Source organism: Falco cherrug, chromosome 11, assembly GCF_023634085.1.
Source record: "Falco cherrug isolate bFalChe1 chromosome 11, bFalChe1.pri, whole genome shotgun sequence".
In the NCBI taxonomy this organism is placed as follows: Eukaryota; Metazoa; Chordata; class Aves; order Falconiformes; family Falconidae; genus Falco; species Falco cherrug.
The window spans coordinates 6,085,751-6,109,231 of record NC_073707.1 but is presented as its reverse complement, the minus strand read 5'-3'; the positions used below and the strand labels follow the sequence as shown (position 1 = coordinate 6,109,231).

Sequence of the window (23,481 nt, the reverse complement as noted above, 5' to 3'; positions counted from 1 at the left end):
GACAGCCAGTGGCTGGTTATAACGTCGGAAGGTGGTTTTGAAATGGCACCTGTAGGAAACAGCCCTCATGACCATAGGGACTGGCAGGGCAGCAGCTCAAGCGGAGCATTCCCAGGTTTGTTTGCACGGTAGATGAGTGTTTTGCAGTGACACTGTGCCCCACAGCCCGTGGCCAGCCTTCAGTGCTGAAGTTCCCACGCTCACGCCCCCGGTGTATTTGCTGGGGGGGGGGGGGGGGGCGGCGCATTGCAAACAAACAGCGGGCAGATGCACAGCCAGCGCAATAAGAGCCTGGGGTAAAAGAAGGGGGGGTCGGTGTGAAATCCCGAGATCAAAACGCTGGGTGTGCAGAGGGGATGGTGAGAACATGTACCGTGTACAACCCAAACATCACTTTGGTTTCATCTCCCTGGGCAGCATGTGGCAACTTGTTGTCTTGCAACAGTGAAAATCATCGTGTAGGGCCCTTCTTCTGTTTGCATGTGGCTGTCAGGCAAACTATCGGATTTTGCTTCAGATCTGTACCTTTTCCAGGAGTTTTCATCTGCCACCAGATGGCATGGGGACCATGGAGCAGAGGAGTGTGGTCCTGCTCATGGAGGCAAAGTAGCCAGGAGCTATTTGATGCGTTTCCAAGGCCACTGCGCTGGTTTGGGTTTGGACTGCAGGGAATTTCGGTCCTGGCTTGTCAGGAGACTTCTGGCCCCTTGTGTCAGACTGCATCGGTTGGGATCACCCTGAGATGGGGATGTCTCGGACTCAAATAGAAGAACTATGCCAGGATGCCAAGAAGTGAGTCTGCACTTGCAGGCAGTTCCTTGAGGGGCACCACTATTGCTCTCCCAACCCAATGGGACCTCTGGTAGCCCAAGCACAGCTCCTTTCAGGAAGGTGATGCCCACTACCACCACCCCACAAGCAGCACCCTATACCCAAGAAGGGCCCACAAGGGATATGGTCAGGGAACAAGAGCCTCTTGACTGTTGTTAGCTCCAGCAACTTTGCATGCACAAACCCTCCTGAACCTGTTCACCCTATTCCAATGCAGGGCCTAGCTCTAATTAGGCTTTATGAGACCAAGAGGTCATTAGCCTGTCCCACCTGGACAGAAGAACAGCCCAGGTTATCTAAGCAGTATCCACCTGCACCGGAGATATTGCAGTGCTGGGAGCTCTGTGTTATAAACAGCTTCTTTTTCTTCCCCATCTAGAGCTCATGATTTAAACCTTATCAATGCTGCTAAACTTTTTAATGTATATCAATTGGGTAAAGTTCACAAACAAAGCAGGAATCGATTGGTGGAATAATAAAGTATTGATCACGTTGACTCTAACCGATGAACCTTCAAATCAATAATGAACACAGATCACATTCCCGTAGCACATTCAGTTACTGTTCACTTGGTGGCACACTCCGTGGGATAGCAGGTGGGAAAGGAAAAGCATTTCATAGCTCCACGTGTCTTGCAAAGCACTGCAGCAGGCACTGCTTAATGAATATGTTTCTCTAGGCACCAAGCACTTCTCAGATGGGCTCTCCATTTCTGTCATCACCCTCTTAGCCTTTTCTAAGCCTGCTTCTGGCTGGAGTTTCTCTCTGAAATGCTGACAGGGAGGAATACTCTCTTGCAGTTGCCTGTGCAGTGTATGAGTATTTGCCTACCTCTACCAGGAGTCCCTCAGCTGACATGTTTCAGGGCTGCGTGTATGGTTTCATGGCAGAGTCACCTGAAGGGTTTGCCACCTAGACTGAAAACCTGGTCTTTTGCTTGTCAGGTTCTGGGTTTAAAGCATAAAGTTTTCTGGGGCGTTCCCAAGACGAGAGGGGCATTGGTATCAGTACTACTTTTGATTGCAACAGTATTGATTGCACCAGTATTAACAGGCATGAGAACAACAGTGTATAAACTGGACTCGGACAGGTTTAAGATAGGAATGCGAAGAAGGTTCCTAATCATGAGGCTCCTGAGGCTTCACGTGAGCCCTTCTGGAGAGAGAAACCTCTTACTTTGGGTGTGGGTACAGCACAGCAGCGTCCTGCCCGTGCTGGGCTGCACTAAAGCCCACCAAAAGTCAGCTGTGCTTGGGAGGTACAGAGGAACCGTATTCCCTTCAGTCCTTGCCATGCCACAGCCCATACCGTCCAGCCAGTGCAGCAAGGCCAGACCGGCTCACAGCCAACCCCTAAAGTACGTCAAACTGCAGTTTCCACCACCCGTGGCTTGATGCTGGAGGTTTTACGCCTTATGCTCCCTGCAGTCTTTGACGTGCCAGTGCAGGGGTGCTGGGGGTGGGGAGTGGGGGGTCCACCCCAGCTGGCGTCTCACCCACCGCTGCGGGACTCTGCAGAGAAGGAGGGGCACGTTTCTCTCTGCCCTCCATTGCTCCCCACAAAAATCATGAGCTATTTCGTTTTCACACATCAGAGAAGAAAGCTGCCCACCCTGCCTGGTCCAGGCAGGGCTGTGATACCAAATCGTTCTTTTTAGAAGAGCATTTACTGTTTCCAAAGGTTTAAGAGAGCAGGAGGTAGCTCATTCGGTTATTCACTTGGACTCGGAGCTGTTACACACAGATCTTAATGGATAGTATTGATTGAAAGAAACAAAGCAGCAGTTTTCTTTCTTTCTATCAAGGGACTTCTAGGCTAAGATGAGGAGAGTTTGCTGGCTTACACTCTTAATGACAAAATACCGTATTACAAGGTCCCCAGAAGTCTCTCAGGATAGCACAGCAGTGAGAGAAAGAAATGTGCAAGGTGTTAATAGGATAACAAATTAATAGAGAATAGGATTAGCAAGGGACACAGGCTGGTACCAGGGCTCCCGAGGTCTCTGGTGTTAAGGTTTAATCCATTCTTGGCACGTCATCCTCACTGACAGATGAACACAATGGGAACCCACCTGATTCCTGGTGCCACTGGGATCCCCAGTGGCAGCTGGGACAGCGACGGCATTGTGAGCAGCCAAAAGACAATTTTAGGGGAAATCAGCGCCTGCAGTACCTGGAAAGCCAGTGTCATTCTGTCATGTAGCATCTGAAAACTGTGATGAAGCAGCAGGCTTGGAAACAGTTTTAAAATCATTACCTGACTCTCAGTTGTCCCATGCAATTTTCCCATCCATCTGCCAGTCATTTTGAAAGGTCGAGAGCAAGGACGTGCAAGTCTGGGGACCTGAGACTCAATGCTGCATCTAAATCTGGTTTGCTGCCATCCACAGGTGGGTGGCCCTGGCCACCAAGGCTCCCTGAGCAGACCCTCCCCACCTGGACAACTGCCTGGGCATGCCAGGGTTGGCCGTCAGCCATCAGCCACTGCAGAGGTGGCAGTTGAACCCAAACACGTTGCCATCGCCACCTTCCTCACCAAAAGACTCTGAGTCCCACCTCCAGCTTCAGGCTTCTGGACTTGGCAGAGGTTAGTTTTACCAACGGAACAGCCCGTGGCCTTTCTCGTTGCTGCTGAGGCCACCGGGAAGGCGATGCAAGCTGTGATGTCTGTGCTGCCTGTTGTAGTTCAGATTTCCAACCACTCCAGCCAGCCTCCCCTAGGCAGCTTTTCACACCTCAGCCCTCGGCTCCAGCCACCTTGGGTGCCTTTGGCAGTTCTCCTGCCTCTCATAAAATATCGATCTCGGGCTTTTAAATGAGTGAGAGACACCATCCACAAGCTGTTCTGTCCCTACAGGCTTGAAGACAAAAACAAAAGAGCTTTCACACCTACTCTGCTCTTGACAGTGAGGGATGGGTCACAGAATGGGACCTTTCATTGCCTTTAAAGATGATGCTGATTTTGGATGGGCCCTGAAGGTCACTGAAGTTTTGGAGAGATAAGTGCCCCCCCAGCCCCCTTGGCAGTGCTGCTCGGTTGTGAGTACAATGCTCTGCAATACTTCATCCAGCGCTGCAACACCTCCTTGACAATATTCTGCCTCTCCATGACTTTGATGAGTCACTTATCATCTCTGCTTTTTTTTTTTTTTTTTAAGGGCCCCCTGTCTTTCCTAGATCATGTTAACAAGACAGCTATGGAGAACAGTGGCCCTAGGGGTCTTCATTAGTTCCTCCCAGATTTATGTTCCTTGCCAGTTTAATACAGTGTTTTGGGCATGGCTGCACAATGGTGGGGTCACAGTGAGTTTCCAGAGGTCAAGACCTTGATCCTTTTATTTATAGCTAAATGCGAAGGGAAGCTCTGCAACTGTTCGGCTGTTGCAGGGCTCCAGTAGGAAAATGCAGACAAGAGCGGGGGATACCTGCACAACCACATCTGGGATCTAGACACTGCTCTCAGGTGTCGTAGGATGGAGCTCCAAAAGATTTACAAAGCCAGCGTTTGCTTCTACAGGAAAATGTGTAGAAGGTGGAGGCCAAATAGACTCATATTGCTCAAGGGTGTGAGATCCATGTGGCTTTTCAGGTGGATCCCAGGAAGGGAGCCCCACTTCCTTGTACCCCTTAGAAACACAGATCCTGCAAAAGTTTTACCTCCACCATGCTTTGGAGGTGAACACACAAGGGAACTCGCACTCAGACTCACATTCAGTCCTCCCAGAAGACAGGTGAGCTGGAGACCTGAGCATGGTCTCCAGCCCAGCCATCCTACACCTTCAAGCATTGCCCTGCAAAGCAGGCTGCCACGATAACTTTGTTCTCTTCTCACTGTTTTATTTCCCAGCACAGGCAGCTTTGCACTGCTCATTTTATCCCCATCCCCATACACACTTGCAAGCGTCCCCTTGGTGCCTCACATCACCTCCCCTGGTACAGCTGACCCCATCTCCATGGGGGACCCTCCAGCATCATCCTTTTTTTTTTTTTCTTTTCCCCTCCAGATGCTTTCACTGCTGCTGACAGTAAATTGGCTCTTGGATAACAATGGAAATGCTACCACCTTCAGGCTTGCCCCACACCTTTCCTCTCCCATCACGGCCAGGGAAGCTCACACACCACGGGCACCCTCAGTACCAGGTCTACTGATGAGGCCAAAGGCTAATGAGCAGGTTACCAGAAAAAGCCCCTCCCCCTCATCAAACACGCAGCTAGGAAAAATAATCACGGCTGTATTCAGATAAATACGTTTTGATTTACACCACTGGGTCCACACTAATTCGGAGCAGCTAAGGCCAGGCTTGTGTAAGACTACTATAAAAAGAGATTCTGCCTACCAGCCCTTCCTCTCTTACAGCTCCAACCCATAATTTAGTAAGTGATAGGTGACCTAAAGGAATTCCTGGGTAGCTGTAAAACATGAGGGAGAAAGAAACAATCTTATTGTGTAGGCTACCACTGGTGAAGAAGTGATTGCACTGGTGCTGAAAAAAGGTAAGAAAGTAACAATAATAACGCATGAACATCAACATTCAGGAGGCACCATAATGGCTAATGGCTGAATGAAGGTTACAGTGGGCTGCTAATGTCGACATTTCTCCGAAACAGCATCCTTTGGCAAATTCAGTACTTAAACTCCCCCTGAACACTTATTAAAACTGACAAAATTGTTGCAGGTTTGAGGAATAATGAGCTCCTCCAAGCTTTTTTCAAAGAATTAAAGAAAATCATGAGTCCTGTCCTCGGATAAATCTGTGGCAGCACAGGTGAAACTCAGCATCAGCTGTTTTCCTATTAGATGTCTCCAGAAGCCTCTTGTTTGCTTGGTATCCTCTGCTTTACTTTAGATTAAAACATTTCCAGTACACAGAAAGGGCCGGAATGGGGTGTATACGTAGCTCAGCCCAGACGGAGCAACCCACTGCTGCCTTAACTAGTGAATTCATAAAGATTTAATGTACCTTCCATACCTTCCCATTTGAGAAAGGAGCTGGAGTGATCAGATGTGATGTGTGGGGAGAAGCAGCAGCCCAAAGCATTTCTGTGGCCCTCTCCAATTTCTTGTTTAATATTAATGGGAGCGTTTTATGCTTATGTAAGTTAGATACATGCCAAAGAAATTTGAATCAAGGTCTTAATACTTAACGCAAACATATTCCCTGCTGTTTTGCAAGGTTTAAAAAGGTGATCAAGACTTATTAGGATTAAGGGCTCATTTCAGCTGAATTGATCAGATGGCATTTGGGTGTAATTTAAGCTAAAAATACAGGGAAGGGATAAGCAGATTTTATTTCTATATAAAATTGTCTCCTCCTCTCCCTCTTTCTCTGCCATGCACACATGCGTACAAGTTTGCACTTACCCTGAGCAACATTGCCTGGGTTTGGGCTGTTTTTTGGGTTTTTTTACACTGGGAAAGGTTATTTGGACTGGATCTGCAGTGAAGATAGCAATGCCTTGTTTCTCATCCTGACGTATTCAAACGTGTTCCCTTCCCCTGTCACCTGTGCCTTTTCAGTCTCACGACATGAGGGCTGATTGTCCGGAGCCACATTGCTTGAGCCACGCAGGGACTGATTTAGCTTCCACCATCATCGTCGTTTCACAGTTGCAATCACTGATATTTCTTGGAGTACATACCGAAATGTGTTCAGACAGTGAGAACTAGAGCCGGAACAGGAGGAGAGGGATGCTCTTTGGTGGAACAACATTGCCATCTCATGGTGCAGGTGCATCCCTACAAAGTCTGCAGTGATGCTCCCGTTCACAGCATCCAAGGTCGCAAGCTTCGAGCGCACGTGAGTCACGCTGCAGAAAATCCAGGTAAGTAAGCAAACTTCACAAGTCTGCTCCCAGCCTTAGAGATGGAGGGACTTTACCAGGATCAGTCTCAAGACAGGCGTTTTGGATGCCCACCAGCAACCTCTCGCTGGTCCCCCTGTGACAGTCCTGCTGCTGTCTCTGTGCCAGCCCCTGCTCTCTCCACTTCAGAGTTCTTCTGTTAATTCTCATTTTCTCAGGCTTCACTAATAATTTCCCATGCGGCACCATATCAAATGCTTTATTGAACTCCAGATAGATTAGATCTACCAAATTTCCCTTGTCTGGAAAACCAATTATCTTATCAAAGGAAGATGTCAGCGCAGTCTGGCACAAACTGCCTTTGGTAAACCTGTGTTGCACTTTATCTCATTTTTCTCAGTGCCTTTAATTAATGTTTCCTTCAGAATTTGTCCTACAATCTCATGTATAACTAAAAGTGGGTTAACACATCCATAGCTGGCTAGCTCATGCTTTTCATTTTCCTTATCTTCCCTTACTTTCCTCATAATCCACTTGCTTGTAGGGGTTGTCAGTGCCATTTGACCTGCAAAAGTCATTAGAAATCTCTGCTCTCCCCTCTGCACATCATGTGCCACTTTTCCCCAAATGGGATGAAGAATTCCCCAAGCCCTCGGGCTTCATCTGGGTCCCCTCCAGGGTCCTGCTTTCAATGCAGATGTGGCAGCTTTCACTCCCCACCTCTTTCTCCAGGTAACTGTCTGCCTTCACTTTCCCATCCACATCACCTTTACCATCAAAACCTAATTATCTGTTTAATTTGGAAGGAATGTTTTGATTACTTTTTAGCTTGGTCTTGCTTTTGCTGGCTAGCTGCCCCCCTTTCTGCCTACATTGATGTATTTCACTAAGGAAACTTTCAATGATCTTCTTTTCCCATTGCTTGTGCATGGTCATGCTCAGTCTCTAGCGTTCCCCTGACTTTGAAGGTGTACCTTTCTGTTGTCCTGATGTCTTTGTCCATCCCTGCCATCTCTCCATCCACTCTCTCTAATTTGGAGCTCATAGACTGGTTTGAGTTGGAAGAGACCTTTACAGGTCATCTAGTCCAACACCCCTGCGATAAGCAGGGACATCTTCAACTGGACCAGGTTGCTCAGAGCCCCATCCAACCTGATTTTGAATGTTTCCAAGTATGGGGCATCTACCATCCCTCTGGGCAACCTCTTCCAGTGTTTCACCAGCACCATTGTAAAAAAAATCTTTTCCTTATATCTAGCCTGATTCTGCCCTCTTTCAGTTTAAAACCATTACCCTTTGTCCTATCACTATAGGCCCAATTAAAAAGTCTGTCCCCATCTTTCTTATAAACTCCCTTTAAGATCTGGAGCCTATGTCGGTCTCCCATATGAGCACAAATTTCCAAAGAGTGGGAGCAGAAGACAAGGGATGGCCGCAAATTGTCCATGCAGGATAGATCTTCGTGCTCAGAGACACCTCTGCAACTTCCAAGTAATTGCAAAAATTGTTCTTACCTTTGGGAGAGAAGAGGTCCTCCTCTAAACGCGCCAGTGCAGTGTTGCTCATGGGAAGGTCTCATACCATCTCTGATGTCATGGACACACAAGTGGTCAGCAGAGCTGAAAGCAAGTTCCTTGTGTATTTTAGCCACCAAAATGTAATTCTGATTTTTCTTATCAGATCATGACATGCCATGACTGAAATGAAGGTAACATGGAAGTGAATGGCTTCTCCACACTGTTGCAACAGACCAAGTGTCTGTAACTTGCAGAATTATTCCATATTATTGCAGAGGGAAATCCTGAATTCTGTACAGAGATATGCTGAGTTTATTACAGTGTGGCAGTGGAGTGAGCTGTTGTCACACTGGGGCTGTAAGTTTAAATTTTGCTTAATATTTTTAATAGATGTCCCCTCCAGCTATCAATGGGTTCTTGCTCAGGTAGGCTGGGGAACTGAAGATGCTCACAGTGATCATCTTTGCCATTGTGCATGCCTAAAAAGCCCTGCAAAGTGCAGCCTTCCCAGCAGTCTGCTAGTTTTGTTTTGGCAGATGCTCAACCAAATGTTGCCTTTTGGCACGGTGGGATCCCAACTTTTTTAAATCCATCCTGTTGGACTCATGTCAAAATATGCTGACAGATAGATTGGGACTCTTGGAAATTCTTGTGTTTTTCTAGTTTTCTATATCAGAGTGCTGTGGCAGCTCTCTGGATGAGAGCACCATGATCACATGAGAAGGGAGGTCAGGACGGCGCTGGGGCTTGCTGATCACAATGGGGGAGAAATAACTGGGGTGAAGAAGGACTCATTACTTCCACCACAAACCTTCCTGTGATGGCAGGGGAGACTGGGCCATGCCAGCACAGTCACTGGAGTGCCTCCCAGACAGCTCTGCAGCCCCTTCTGCCTTTTTTCCATTCCCCAGGCTGTCAACTCGCTGGAGGAAAGCCATCTATCACAGCTCATCCAGTCAATCCACTCGTTACCTAGATGTAGCTTACAAGTGCACAATTTATGGTCAGTTGGTCCCTCTCTCCTGCTCTTTGTCAACACACGGCATTTTGTGGACAAGCTGGTGAGAATAAAGGCTGCGCTAGGGAACATGCCCAGGCGCAGGGAAAGACCAGCCTCCAAAGTACACAAGCCAAGGAGGCACACCGGGGCCATGGGAACAAACGGGCTCGCAGGTGCGGATAAGGGCTTGGAAGCAAGCAGCCTTGCCGTCCCCCTTCGCAATCTTCAGATCAGGAAGTCATTGTGCTGAGATTTGTTTTCCTTTCCTTCCTCTGTACATAGGATAAAGCAGGCAGAAAGCGTGAAGCTGTTATTAGAGGCAGCACTCCAAGAAATCAAGAAAAATTTCACAGAAGCATGAGTCATGCCCCAAACTAAATATACCTGAAAAAAACTGGTAGTGTTATACACAACCTTATAATGACTTTATTCCTGTGGTGATCGTTGCTGCTGTTCTGGTTAATACCTTTCTCACTTCAAAAAACCTAACACAACCCTGTAGCAACATCTACAGAAATATTATTTGCTTGTATTATTCTTTAGGTGGTTCCTGTGCTGGAGGCAGTAAGTAGTTACAATCACTCAGTACATAATAGAGAAATTCATTCCAATAACAACAACAACATTTATTATTTTTGAAATATGAATCTGATGAATTCATGAATATAGAAAGCTCTTGTTGCTGGCTTTTCACAAAACGGTAATAAAATCAAGCATGATTCTTTGATAGACTTTTTTCTGTAGGTTTCTAATGCACTTACTCCAGACGTGCACCCATCACTGCTTAGCGCCGAACTGCTTGCCCTGCTCTGTGTCTGGATCCACATTCTCGCAATGACAACATGGGACCAGGCGTGCCTGCTCGCCCCGGGGTGCAGGCAGCGTTTTCCCTCTGGTGTTACCCAGGGGATGGCATCAGCTGCTCCGTCCCCATTGAGCAGGGCACAGGGAGGGCAGGGATCAAGGTGGGGCAGACCAGCCCGCTCAGGGCACTGTGCTAACAGAGCATTTACAAATGTTTGTCGTGTTACAAAAATGCTTTTTCTTAGAGGCGAAGCAACCACTTGTCTGGAGTTTTACCATTTTTCAGTGTTTCTCTTCTTGAGGGGCTGGGAGCTGTGTGGGGTCCAGCAAAGCCAGGCTTGCAGCAGTGGGTCAGACCTGGGTGGATTTGCTCTGGATCACCCTGCTCACGTGTGAACAGCCCGCAGACCGGTGATGGGCTCTCCTTTGAGGCGTGGGTTTGCCTTGCAGGGACTGAATCCTGGTGGCTGAAATATAATCTGTGGCATGTAAACTGGTAGCTTACACTGGCTCTGGTCAGAGGAAACAGAGCTGTTCCTAGGAGGAGGAGACTTTTAGAAAATGGTTTTGGCAAGTGAGGCTGCCGAGGTCTAATGGTATTTGCACTCTGATATACCAGCACAAAAAGCCTTCATGAGCTAAAGGCAGATTTAGCAGCACTCCCAGTTAGCCATCTCCCTCTGTACTATACTGACAACAGCAACTCTTCAGTTAACAACCCCTTGTAAAAAAATGAAGGCTGTCCAATGCAGAAACACTTAAAATCAGTTAGTTCCCCGAAGTCCTGATATGACGATGTGTAAATTAATATCACAAAAGCTCACTAAATTAAACCAGAGGAAGGCTATAATACTGCATGTGTGTTTGCAGGGAGTGATGGTATCACAGGCTGAGAAGCTGCAAAAAGCTTCAAGTAAAATTAGGCATATAAAAGTAAACTCTTCTCATATTGCAGATATGGTGGCTGCCTTTTCAGTCCTTAAACATGCTTTATCTCTAAAGCTGTTACGGACGTTGCAAGTGTTAGAAACACAAACATGGAAGCCTGTTGTGGTTTAACCTCAGCTGGCAACTCAGCCCCACAGAGATGCTTGTTCACACACCCCCGCTTGGATGGGGGAGAGAATTGAAGGAGTAAAAATGAGAAAACCCGTGGGCTCAGATAAAGATAGTTTAATAGGTAAAGCAAAAGCCACACACGCAAGCAAAGCAAAACAAGGAATTCGTTGCCCACTTCCCATGGGCAGGCAGGTGCTCAGCCATCGCCAGCAGGGCTCCGTCACGCGTCATGGTTTCGTGGGAAGACAAACGCCATCACTCTGAACGTCCCCCCTTCCTTCTTCTTCTCCCAGCTTTATATGCTGAGCATGGCATCGTATGGTATGGGGTACCCCTCGGGTCAGCGGGGCTCAGCTGTCCCAGCTGTGTCCTCTCCCAGCTGCCCCAGCCTGCTCGCTGTGGGGTGGTGTGAGGGGCAGAAGCCTTGGCTCTGTGCAAGCACTGCTTATCAAGAATAAGAACATCCCTGGCTGATAAACACTGTTTTCAGCACAAATCCAAACCGTAGCCCCATACCAGCTACTATGAAGAAATTTAACTTCCCAGCACAAACCAGCACAAAACCTTTAAGCACAAGTATATTGTTTTGCAATTGCTTGTAATTTGGCACAATTCAGCTCCTTGCTCTCCTTCCTCTGACATTTTTTCCTCCATCCATTAGTGCCTATGGCCCTGCCTTCCTCTGAATTGACTGACAAGCTTGCCTTTGAGAGATGTGGCTCTGGGTCCCCATACCACAAAGTGATATGAGCTTCACTTCTTTTCTGTCAGTATGCATGTAAGATGTAAGCGGTTTGCTGTTTCCCAAGCAACAACTATTGATTTTTTGTAAATAATTAAGAAAGCATTGTTTTATAACTTCCCCGTTGCTCAAAAGGATCAGACGAGTTTTCTACCATATCAACTTAATTCTAAAACAGACATAAGCTATCAGTAAATACCAAAAGCTATACATGCTGGCAGTTAACAAGAGCAAGTAGGATGCCTAAAGGGATTAGTCTATGAAGGGAGCAAGTCCAGGCACGTTTCTTGCCATATTTGTAAACGTTCAGGCTGCTCTTCCAGAGCTCTTATTCAAAACTGAGCACCATGGGTACAGGAACGGTTTGCTCACCTTGTCTTGGTTCTTACAAGGCCATAGCTGGCTACTGCATCCAGCTTTGGGCCCCCAGGATAAGAAAGACAATGGAAAACTAGGAAAGGTATAGTGGTGGGCCACCAGGATGGTTATGGAAGGCCACCAAGAAGGTTACAGAGGATGTACAAGGAGAGGCCAAGGGAGCTACATGTGCTCAACCCAGAACAGAGGTCAAGGGGGTCTAGCTGCTGTCTCTCCCTATTTAAGAGTTTCTAGGGAAGGCTGAGCCAAACCGTTCTTGGAAGTGCACAGCAAAACCGTGAAAGGTGATGGTGAAAGGCAGGGCTGAGCACAGGGCAATGACCACAGCTCCTGAACGACGGGCACCTGGGTTTAATTGCTGTAACTTCTTGAGATGGTTGTCCGATGGGCTGAAACTTCCTAGAAAGAGGTCTTTGGAGTTCCTTTGGCAAACAACATCAGTTGGGTCATTTGGGACAAATGTCTGTTTTTCAGAAGGGAGATAAGGGAAGTGAGAGCAGGTGATAAGCCCCAAGGAACTTATCTAACCCCTGTGCTTGGCGGTGGTCACAGGCACAGACCTGAGCCGACCTTTGGTAAGGTTTAGAAAATGAGATGGTTTTTGATACTATTTAATAACCTGGTTTAGGTGATGCTGAGAGTATGTACAGAAATATAATAATGTGTTCTCCTTCTAGGTGAACACCAGTGCCTTCACGGCGTGCTTGCCTTCATGGCTTCTCTTCTGAATCGGTGAGAAATCATCCTTTTGAATGTTACTGGGGCCAAATCCAGACCAGCAACTGCTTGGGCTCATGGAGAGCAGTGCTCCACCTTTGCTGGAGTATCCTCAAGCAGCCACGTCAATGCACTTCCATTTCTGGAGGAGATCTCCAGAGCAGGTATGTTCATCCTTTCACGGAGCAAAACTGAAGCAGATTCCCAAGCTCAGGAATAAAATGAACCTCATCTCTGAGTGGAGCAAGGGTGATTTTGTAGGATTACTGTCTCTCAGGTTATTCAGGATAAAGAGAAATCTCCACAGGGTCTCTGCTATGGAGAAGATGAAGGCTTGGGTGGGCTCTAGAGCAGAAAGCCAGGCTGTCCCAGTAAGCACTGTTCCTGCTCCAGAGTGTCAGGCAAAACAGTTGGACATTTGCAGCCCAAACCACTGGATGTGCCACTGGAAGTGGCTGACATTGCATGTGAACCAAACCTGAGCAGGCAGACCATAGGCCAGAGCTGGTGCAACATTTTCCCTGCAGCCGTGATGAGTCTTCTGTGGTATACAAGGCTGAAATGTCCCTCTGCACTTGTTCGATGTGCAGCAGTGTGGACAGGTGATGGGAAAACATGACTTTGTCACTAGTCACCTTGCTAGGAACTGGGGCCTCACTCTGCTGCAAATTGCTTACGTGACACAGGGGTGTGATTTTTGCCTCCCTTGGCCATGCCACCAAGCCCTTGGGGATGCAGAGGCACCTGGCACAGGCTCTGCCTGCAGACTCCCATTTTTCTGGCTTCCCATGCAGCAAAGCAGAAGATGGCAATGCAGAACAGCACCAGGATTTTGGCTCCTTCCTGTATTTATTTTTTTTTGGGGGGGTGGTGGTGGTGTGTGAAGCACACAGCCATCTCTGTCCAAGTAACCTGAAGTGCCCCATTCACCAGCACAGCCCCCAGTTCCACACAGACCAAGCTCACCAGTGCGTGTGAGCCTGCTTGTCATCCCCCCGCTGCCTTTTTCAGCAGGTGTTTGGGGACCCAGACTCGCTGGGTTGGCAGGGCACTGGCGAGGCCATGGCAGTGGCATCTGCGCATCGTGCCATAGAGCAGGAGCATGAGGCAGAGTCCTGGTGAGATGCTGGCAGCCCACAGCATCCGGGTCGGGGGCTGGGAGGGTATAAAGAGGTTTGCCTCAGTTCATCTGACATATTAAGCGAAAGGATGAGTCCAGCCCTCAAAAGCATGTTTCTGAGGCAAAGATGCTCATTTGGGAGATCAGAGCCCAGCCAAACCCTGGAGCTCTTCCTGTAGAGGTGCAGGGGTAGACAGAAGAATCCCCTAAGATAAATAACCCCATTTCTGCCTTCAAGTGAATGCTCCCCACAGCAGCCAGGGCTGCGGGCAGCCTGTATTCATGCACAGCCCTCTCACTTTCTGCCGCACATTGAGCCTGTGCATTTTGGCTCACAGTTTCATCTCCCCTGTATGCTGGTGGTAAGGCTGCTCCAGGCTGTAACTTTACACAGCCCCTTCTGCAAGAATGAGTTGCATTGAAAATTCTCCTGACTCCAGGACAGGGGCGTCAATAGCACATCAAGGCAATGGGGGGAGCTGGGGCAGGAGAGGGATGTGCGAGACAAAAGCTAGGCTGAAACTTTTAATAACATCTGCCAGCTGCTCCTGTATGATCCCCTGTATCAATGAATCCTCTAGGCTTAGCAGACACTATGTACGTGCACTAGGAAGGCATGGATGGATGGACGGATGGACAGATGGACAGATGGATGGATGGATGGATGGATGGATGGATGGATGGATGAATGGACGGATGGATGGATGGATGGATGGATGGATGGACGGACGGATAGATGGACGGATGGATGGATGGAAAGACGTGTTCATTCCTGGAGGAGGTCCCAGCTTTGGAGCTGGACACTGGCCATCCTATTTCCTTGCAGGTCAGACTGCAAACAATGGACTTGAGCGAGTGTTTGCCACAGGAGAGCGTTTCTCAGAGAGGTGTGTCAGGGCATGGGGGCTCCTCACTTACATCATTGCCCAAGGGACGTGTTTGGAATTGCAGCCCTCCTGGTGCGTTCACCCAGGGCGCTATCTGCTGATTAAGCTGACTATCTCGATAGCTTTCCGTGGGGACTGTTTGCTCTGCCTGGCTGTGGCAACTTTAGCTGCTCTTGCATCCTCCGCCAGCTCTATGCAGCAGGAAACACGTCCACAGGAGTGCAAACAGCCAGGGGCAAGTCCTTTGCACCCTGCCACAGGGCACAGCAGGAGCCCGAGCTGGCAAGGAGCAAACGGGCACTGCCATATTCAGTGGCTAAGAGCAAGCAGGCTGGCTTTTTGGTGCCATCACAAGCTGCGGGGAGGATGAGCTGAGCGCTTTTTGGTGGCTTTTAAGTACTAAGTGGCTGCTGTTAGTGGAGAGAAGTGTTTTTCTGAGGGGCAAATGAGTGTTTTTGCCATGCTTGCATGTGCACAACATGTGGGGCTGCCAGCACTCGTCGGTTGGATGGTAAATCTGGATATATAGCCTTGCCAAAAATCAGGAGAAGGGAAAAAGAGCAGGAGGGAAGCTGCAAAGAGCCTGATTGCTATGGGTGACTGGGAGCCAAGGGCTGCATCTGGTCTTCTCCTCGCAGAGGCTGAGCAGCACTCATCCAGCACAGGTCAGGGTTGCAGGAGGGATATGCTGGGGAGTTCTCTGCAGCACTATAGCTCCACCTCTCCCTTACAAATCCTGCTATCCCAGCACAGGATGGGCACAGAAGTTCATACCCCTTAGACCCCAGGGCCAGGAAAGCTCTGGGGGATCCTTCCAACCTTAGGTGGGTCATCCCAATCCTGGGGGCACCTGATGGTGCTCCTGTACCCCTCAAGGCATCCGCCTGTGGACAGGTTGTAGGGACAAGCAGAGCCTCTGACGGATCAGCAAACCTCCCCACCTGCCTGATCTCTAATGAGGAGCTGGGCAGGCATCTGAGCTTGTCAGGCAGCCAGTTCAGGATGTGTTGTGTTATTTGGGATGTGTTTGTGTAGGAGGCCCTGTTGTTGCCTTCCTTGAAAGTATTCAGAGCATCAGTGCCACCCCAGCAAAGTCGTTTGTTGCTGTAAGGCAGAGAACGGTAGTTTCCATAAGCACAGTTCTAGATACAAAGAGAAAAGGCTTAATATGCTGCAAACCACCCCAAAAAGGTGATATCAGTCTGCCTTTTGGCACCCACTTTGCTCAGTTCTACCTGTCTCTTGTGACCCTGGCAGAGCGGTGCAGCTCACATTTGGCTGCCCAAAGGACCTCGCACTGCGTGCTCCTGTGTGCCTGCACCTTTGGAAACGCAGCCCTAGCTCCTTGCTCAGCCTTATCTCAGCGCAACAAGAATGCAAACACCAGAGCTGGTGGAGAGTGAGCCATGAGGCTGCTCCAAGCCCCAGCAGAAGATAGTGGAGAGGCAGCGCAGCTCCGCTGGCACAGGCAAGGGGCTCTCCACCGGCTGTGGATACCTTCCAGCGTGGTTCGGCTTGGCTTTGCTTCCCAACAGATTGCACGCTTTCCCTTCTTTTTACAGCCAAGAGGTCAGTTTTGCTTTATCTTTAAAAATGTCAGGTTGTAGAATCAGAAAGTGGATGAGAAGCCATGTGGTAAGAAGCCACTTCTTTGTATGTGTTGCTGGAGGTCGGAATGGCTGCATTAATTACAGTCTGCAATGAATACTATATATTCTTCTACAGGCTTTCCATTTGAAAGAGGTTTCCAAATGTGCCTGGTGTTAAATCTGTAAGGAAGTTGGCTTTGAAGTGCACGCACGTGCGCTAACTTGATTGGAGTTGTAATTTACTCGACCAGATTCTGTAAAGACGTCAAAATAAATCAGCGTAGGTTCAAGCGATGCTGCATGTGTTACAAACAGGGACTGCCTTGGGGTTATTCCCTGCCAGTCATCCAGTTGGATGGGTGCAGACCCAAAGGCAAACCCCACCAGTTCTTGGAGGAAAGCCGCAGTGCTGGGCATTGGCAAGAGGATGGGAGTCTCTCTTATGAATCCCAAGGGATGCCCAGGAGCCATGGGAATGAGGTTTCAGTGACAGTGGAGTTTGGTGTTGCCATAGGACTCTGATCTGTGCATTATTTACCAGTGGTGCGTAAACTGTAGTTCTTGTTGCAGGTGACTGGCTTCAGGTAGTCTAAAACTCAAATCAAATTTAAACTGAAGGGCTGTGCAAACTAAAAGCTGCAGGTGCTGTTATTTTTTTATTTAAAAAAAAATCCTTTGGGCAAATGAGGAGGAGACTTAGTCTCCGTGCAAGGTGAAGCCATGTCCCGAGTCCCTGTGAGTCGAAGACCCCGGGGGGGCATCCCTTTGGCTGGGCTGCTGCAGGGACCCCAGCATCTGCGGGGCCAGGCTGTGAGGTGCTGGGGGTGCGTGTGGCTGGAAGCGCCCCGGCGGGCTGATTTACTCCTTTCAGTGGCATTTACTGAAAAATCCTGCTGTACCTTCCTGCTGCACGTGTCTCACAGACACCTCGGAGGAATTATCACACAGCAGTAACAGCACTGTAGTGTGCTGACATTCGTAGTAATCTCTCTTGTAGTCTCCCACCCGTTTTCATCCTGCACTTGAAATACTGAAATTGCCCCGAGAAAAGAAATATCTTTACAAGATGGGCCATCAAGCCAGCATGCCGTCTGCTGCATCCAGAAAAGCAACCCACTCAGCAGGGTAATCTATTCAATGGCTGGGATTTATTTTTAACATTCAGTTCTGCAGTCCTTTTAACTTGAGCAGGGAAGTGAACATTTTGATAACAGCAGCCTCCAGGTCAAATGTGATGAGAATTCATAACTCGCCACATAGGGGTTTTGGAAAACCAACCAAGCAAAACAATTTCCCAGAATGAGACGATGAAGATTCGTGTTCCTCTTCACAATGTCGTACACAGAGCCAGTATCTGTTGGAGTGTCTACTTATTCTCTCCCCACAATTTGCAAATAAAATGCCTCCCAGACTATTTTAAATTTGAACAACTATTGAGAGCACGGCTTTGCTAGGCTGCTCATAAAGACCTGAGACGTCGGATCTTTAGGCCATCAAAGAAGAAATATTAATCCGGTAATGGGAATGTCCTGATGGTCCCATTTCTAATCAAAGCAAAGCCTGGGTTTTCTGCTTCAAGCAAACATTGCCAAGAGAGTGGCATCAAGATTTAAGAATTGCAAAGAAGGGAGAGAGGGAGCTCCCATCCCTGGACTGCACCGGAGCAGCAGCACAGAATCAGCAGCAATTTAGGTCAGAGCTGGGACTGGGGGGGGGAAAAATAAGTCTGATAATCTGGCCAAGGACTGGCGAGGGAGCTGCTGGGGGGCAAGTTTTCCTTTCTGTTTTATTTTCAAATGGCTGGAGTAAGTCGGAAGCATGTGTCTGAGAAAGAGGCAGCAGGGGAACATGGAAGGAAATTTTGTAGTTCAGGTAATGGAGTTTATTTTAATCTCTCTGCTGCTGGTGTTTCCTGAGGCTTGTCATGCTGGGCTCAGCAGAAGGCATTCATGCTGCACCTGAACGTCGCGGGGGCTGCGGCACTCTGCAGCATCGGCTGCCTTGTCGGCAGGCTGGGGGACAGGTCATTTCCAAACTCCTTCTATTTGCTCTTTGTTCCCCATCTTCTGTCCAAATCCGATATCCGCAGGGAGGGCCCTGCACAGGGTGCTGCCTCTCACAGCGGGGGCTCCTCTGCAGAGTGCTGGGGCAAGGAGAGAAAGTGGGAAAATGACAGGAAAAACAGTAATACTAACACAGCAGCATCCCCTCCTCTGTAGGCTGCTTTGTCCAGCAGATCGTACCCACAGCCACACTGGTGCCCGGTGGCTGTAGCACTGTCACCTGATTCACCCTGGCATCTTCTCCCATGCTGTTGTGGGGACCCAGGGGGCAATGAGAAACTGTGCAGTAGCAACGGCAAAGAAGAAAATCTGCTATGCAGCATGGAAAGCTGTGCTGATGGGAACAGTCATTGCTTTAATATTTAATTTGATGAGATCTAGCTCCAAGAAATGGTTCAGGAGCTGCCACAGCTTCAAGCACGTGCTCAGCGCTTGCAGGGGAATTTCCACGGGGTTTGCTGTGCTGCAGACTTATCTATATTCTGGCTGGGTGACATGGTAATGCATCTCATTAATTATCTGAGCACACAGAGCTGTGTTTCCTCCCATTCCCTTTAATTAAACAAGCTTTAAACACTTCCAGGGGTCACCTGGACATTTGGTTGTCATTCAGAGTGTCTCCCCTCTGTTGGACCCTAGCTCATGATCTCTGCAGAGCAAATGTGGGCTGCTCAGAGGCAGCCGGGTGGCGTTTCAGGAGGGAATTTCCTTGCGTCAGGAGTCTGTCAAACAGTGCAATGCTGATAAGATTCAATCCTGCCTCTCACTGGCAGGAACTCTCCAGTGCTGTACAGGCTTGTGTTGAGGTGAGACCAGGAACGAGGAGCTAGGCCAGGCTGATGTAGGCATGAGATGGGTCTCACCTAAAACCTCTCCCTTTTTTGTCCTTTTAGGTGGATCCCATTGGCCCAAAACTGTTTCTGAGACTGAGATTCAGCTTGCAGCAGAGCCAGTTTTCCTCCGTGTACCAGTCTCCTGCCTTCAGAAATCCCTTTGCATGCTCTAGACATTTTGGGTGTCTTCACTGGGGAGCTGGGCTTTAAGGGAGCATGATTGCCACCATGACGGCAAACAAGCAAGATAGAAATGTGGATTTGTCAGAACTATAATCCAGGTACGTCCTAGTTCCTTGCTTGTACAAAACCATCTGCTTTCTATCCTTGCATCTGCCTCTCTCTGGGTCTTCTGCAGCCCCATCCCTTTAGGGAGTCCCTCATGGCCTTCAGGGTTGAAGTGTGAGCAGAAGGGTCAGACTGGGAAAAAGACTTTGGTGCCTATGTGCCAATGTTTTAGCTTTGGCCAACACATCCCAAACTGTAATCATGATGTTCCCTTCACTGACACTTACAGTCCCCTTGGTCACCTAATTCCACTGCACATTTTGCTCCTCTGATCCCCTGGACTTCTCCTGCAAGTAGACGAGCAGTTGGCATGATGCTGCAGGGATTGGGAAGTCTGCTACACCAGCCTGCCCCAGGGATGGGCTTGAGGGTCCTTGCCTTGGCATGGGGTGAGGTGATCCTTCTCACCTTGCTCTCCCTGCTCTCTTCCTTCGTCCTTCCCTCTCTGCCAACCCAATGACTGCATAGCTGTGCCATGAGACATAGCTGCATGTCCCTCCTCCAAGACTTCTCCTGGCCCTCCCTGCCTGGCTGGGGGTGAGGAGGTGGGACCCCAGCACTTCACCCCACAGGGCAGAGCCCTCTGTACTGTGAGGCATCTCACCACACTTGTCCTTGGGAAAAGGCATGAGCTTCACCAAACTGCCTTCATGCTACGCTGTCCAAAGCCATGTCCTACCATTTCCCGGTCCTGCTAAGTAATAACACTGGCATGTATTTTTGCTGTTCCTTGTCTCTCCTTAGCATCCATGTCTGAGGCATGACCCCAAAGGCCAGGGAAGCAAGAATGTTGAAGAAAATGCAGATATGCCTCTGCTTCTTCTTTATCTCGGGCATTTTGTACGAGATCTCACTGCTGTCCAGCTGGTCCTTCTCCCCTATGCCTATGTCCAAGCACTTCTTGACACCTGAGCAGGTCTTGAACCTCGGCAAAAGCATCATTTTTCTGGAGACGACAGAGCGCCTGGAGCCACCCCCACTGGTGTCCTGCTCCGTGGAGTCTGCCGCCAGGATTTATGAGGACCGGCCCATCATCCTTTTCATGAAGGGACTTGCAAACGACACAGCACTGGACTTCAATTCCAGCTATGCAGCCTTCTCGCTTTTGTCTTCTATGAAGAATGTCTTCATTTTTCCTCTCCAGATGGAAGCTGTCTTTCAGGAGACCCCTCTGTTCCAGTGGTACAACGAGGTAATCATTATAATAGGGCGAAAAATCGGGAAATGGGAAAATAGTTATAAATAGAGGGGGGAAGAGTCTGAAGTAAGCTTAGAATGAAAGGAGGAATGCAGGACTGACTATGCAAAATCAGTCACTTTTATTTTTTAGTTCAGAATAGATGAATTTTGGCCATATTTTGCAGTGTGGTCGTCTATCTGTTTGTTGAACACATTTATCAGCATTTTTCCTCCTATCTGGAGAATCAGATTTTTTGGCAAACAAAACGTTGGTAAAAATAGATTGCATACGTGTTTTGATAAAACATCACTTAATAATCTTTCTCAACAGAAGCTGGCTGAACAAAATGTGCTGCCTGAGTGCTTGTCAATGCTGCCATGCACTGACAGAGCCCCTAGTAGATATGAAGTGGGAGAGATTTCAGTTTTTGTAATAGCAATGTGCAAAACTAAGGTGGGACCTTGTGAGCTCCACCCTGGAAAGAAGTTCCTGGCAAACAGCTTGTGAAGTAGCTTTTGTCAAATTAATTTGGCTCCATCTCTGTGCAGGGCAGGCATTTTTCTTCCAAATTCTTGCTTCTCCCTGCAAAAACTTACTCCAAATACCAACAGTTCAAATGAAAACTCTCCAGCCTGTTTCAGAGAGCTCGGAGTGATCAAGGAGTGTGTTAAGTTGGTTGTGTCCGACAGAAATAGCAGGCAATGATTCATGGTATCATTGATTTAACATTGTAGGTTCCATCAAAACACCTGTGAAATGTTCCTGCACTCATTTGTATTAACGAAGCATTGCTCTGCACTGCTCCCTTATCTTGCTCCAATAAAATTCAATAGCTGGAGGGAGGAAGAAAAGGCGGTCAGTGACATTTGCAGGTGTGCAGGTGCAGTTTTATGGTGCCATTTGCAGCCCAATGGATGGATGTGGTCCGTTCTCTGCCGGTGGCATCACTGTCTCACCTTTCTGACTCTGCAGGTGGTCCCGGAGCAGGAGAAGAACTGGGTCCATGTCAGCTCTGACGCAAGCAGACTGGCGCTCATTTGGAAGTATGGAGGTATCTACATGGACACCGATGTCATCTCCATCAGGCCCATCCCTGAGGAAAGCTTCCTAGCAGCACAGAAGTCACGGTTCTCCAGCAACGGGATCTTTGGCTTCCCAGCCCACCACAAATTTATTTGGGACTGCATGGAGAACTTTGTTCTCAAGTACAATGGGTACATCTGGGGGAACCAGGGGCCCTTTTTAATGACAAGGATGCTCAAAACCATCTGCAATCTCACAGATTTCAAAGGCAGCGAGGACCACAGCTGCCAGAATATTTCCTTCCTCAATCCCCAGCGTTTCTACCCCATACCATACCCAGCCTGGGGCCGGTACTATGAGGTGTGGGACAAAAGCCCCAATTTCAACCACTCCTATGCGCTGCACTTGTGGAACTTCATGAACCGCAACCGGAAAACTGTGGTCGCGGGCAGCAACACGCTGGCTGAAAAACTGTACAAAACCTACTGCCCCACCACCTACAAGGACCTGATCCAAAATGCAAAGCTGAAAGATTTCACATACTCTGAGGACGCTGCATGACATGGTGTAAGGAGGAGGGGGGTGATCTTTCCAGCCCTCCCCGTCCTGGGGCCAAAACACAATCACCACTCGTGTCAGCAGCTGGCTTTGTAGGAGAAAGACAGACCTTTTGATAACCACCATCCCTACTCCTTTGGGAGGATAAGAGGCTTGTGCAACACTGTGGTGGCTGTCCATCGGGTGTAGCCTCCCACGACGCTAAGGACACCTTTGCCTCAGTTCTGTTTCCTTATAGCTGCTCCTGAACCAAACCTTCCTGCATCAAATGGACTTACAGGCTTTACTAGGGAGCTTTTCCAAGGGAAAAGTTCCTAAAGAGATGTGGGGCCTCCTGGGGGGAATTTTGTCTCTGCACCTCTTGGCGCTATTGGCAGCTACCCGTGCCAGAAGAGTTGCAAACAAAATGGGCTTTGGACAGTGTTGAAGCCTCTGAGGCAAGTGTAATGCGAATGTACAGCAAAGGATGGATGACAGTAATTGCTAATGAAAAGAAGCCCAAACTGTCTCTTTATTAATCTGTGTTTTTCTCACACAAACTTTACACCCTACGTTTTTGAGAGGGACCTTACCTGTGCAAGGGAAAATAAAACGCTTAATAAACCACCACTCCTCTGAGCTTGCTTGCTTTCCCCTGTGCGCCTCTGGAAAATGAGTTACATTTTTCAAATGTTTGTGCTCACGCACCTTTACATTGGCTTCTCCTCGGAAGGGACCGCACTGTGCCACCCCCTGCGGTCGGCTCTGGCTGCAGAGTCACATCTGCCCCTGGGAAGGAGATGCTGAGGCACCGAGAAAGGATAAGGATGGCTCTGCTGGGCTCCCAAATCCCTTCGAAATAGATGGAGTTCAGCTGCTGATATGGAGAAATACTGTGAAATGGGGACAATGGACATCGATTGTGATTGTATATGTCTGCTCAAGGAATGTGGGTATGGTGACTGGTCATGGGTGTGGTGTATGGTCACATAGTCACACAGCTTTGAGGAGACACCTACCCTTCTTCCTCTAACAACGGGGCTATTTATAAAAGGATGAGAAAAGGATGAGAGACATTCCAATGTTATCTAGAGGAAGGGAGTGCTAAGTCT

General features: G+C 48.6%; 1 protein-coding gene across 1 annotated transcript; it reads left to right on the top strand.

The window, feature by feature from the left end:
- The first annotated feature begins 6,550 nt into the window (after positions 1-6,550).
- A4GNT (alpha-1,4-N-acetylglucosaminyltransferase) lies at positions 6,551-22,666 on the top strand. The gene is given in 5 exon segments (XM_027808907.2): positions 6,551-6,653; positions 19,402-19,622; positions 20,374-20,408; positions 20,410-20,821; positions 21,782-22,666. Coding segments are annotated over 5 exon segments (1,383 nt in total). The 3' UTR covers positions 22,394-22,666.
- The last annotated feature ends 815 nt before the right edge of the window (positions 22,667-23,481 follow it).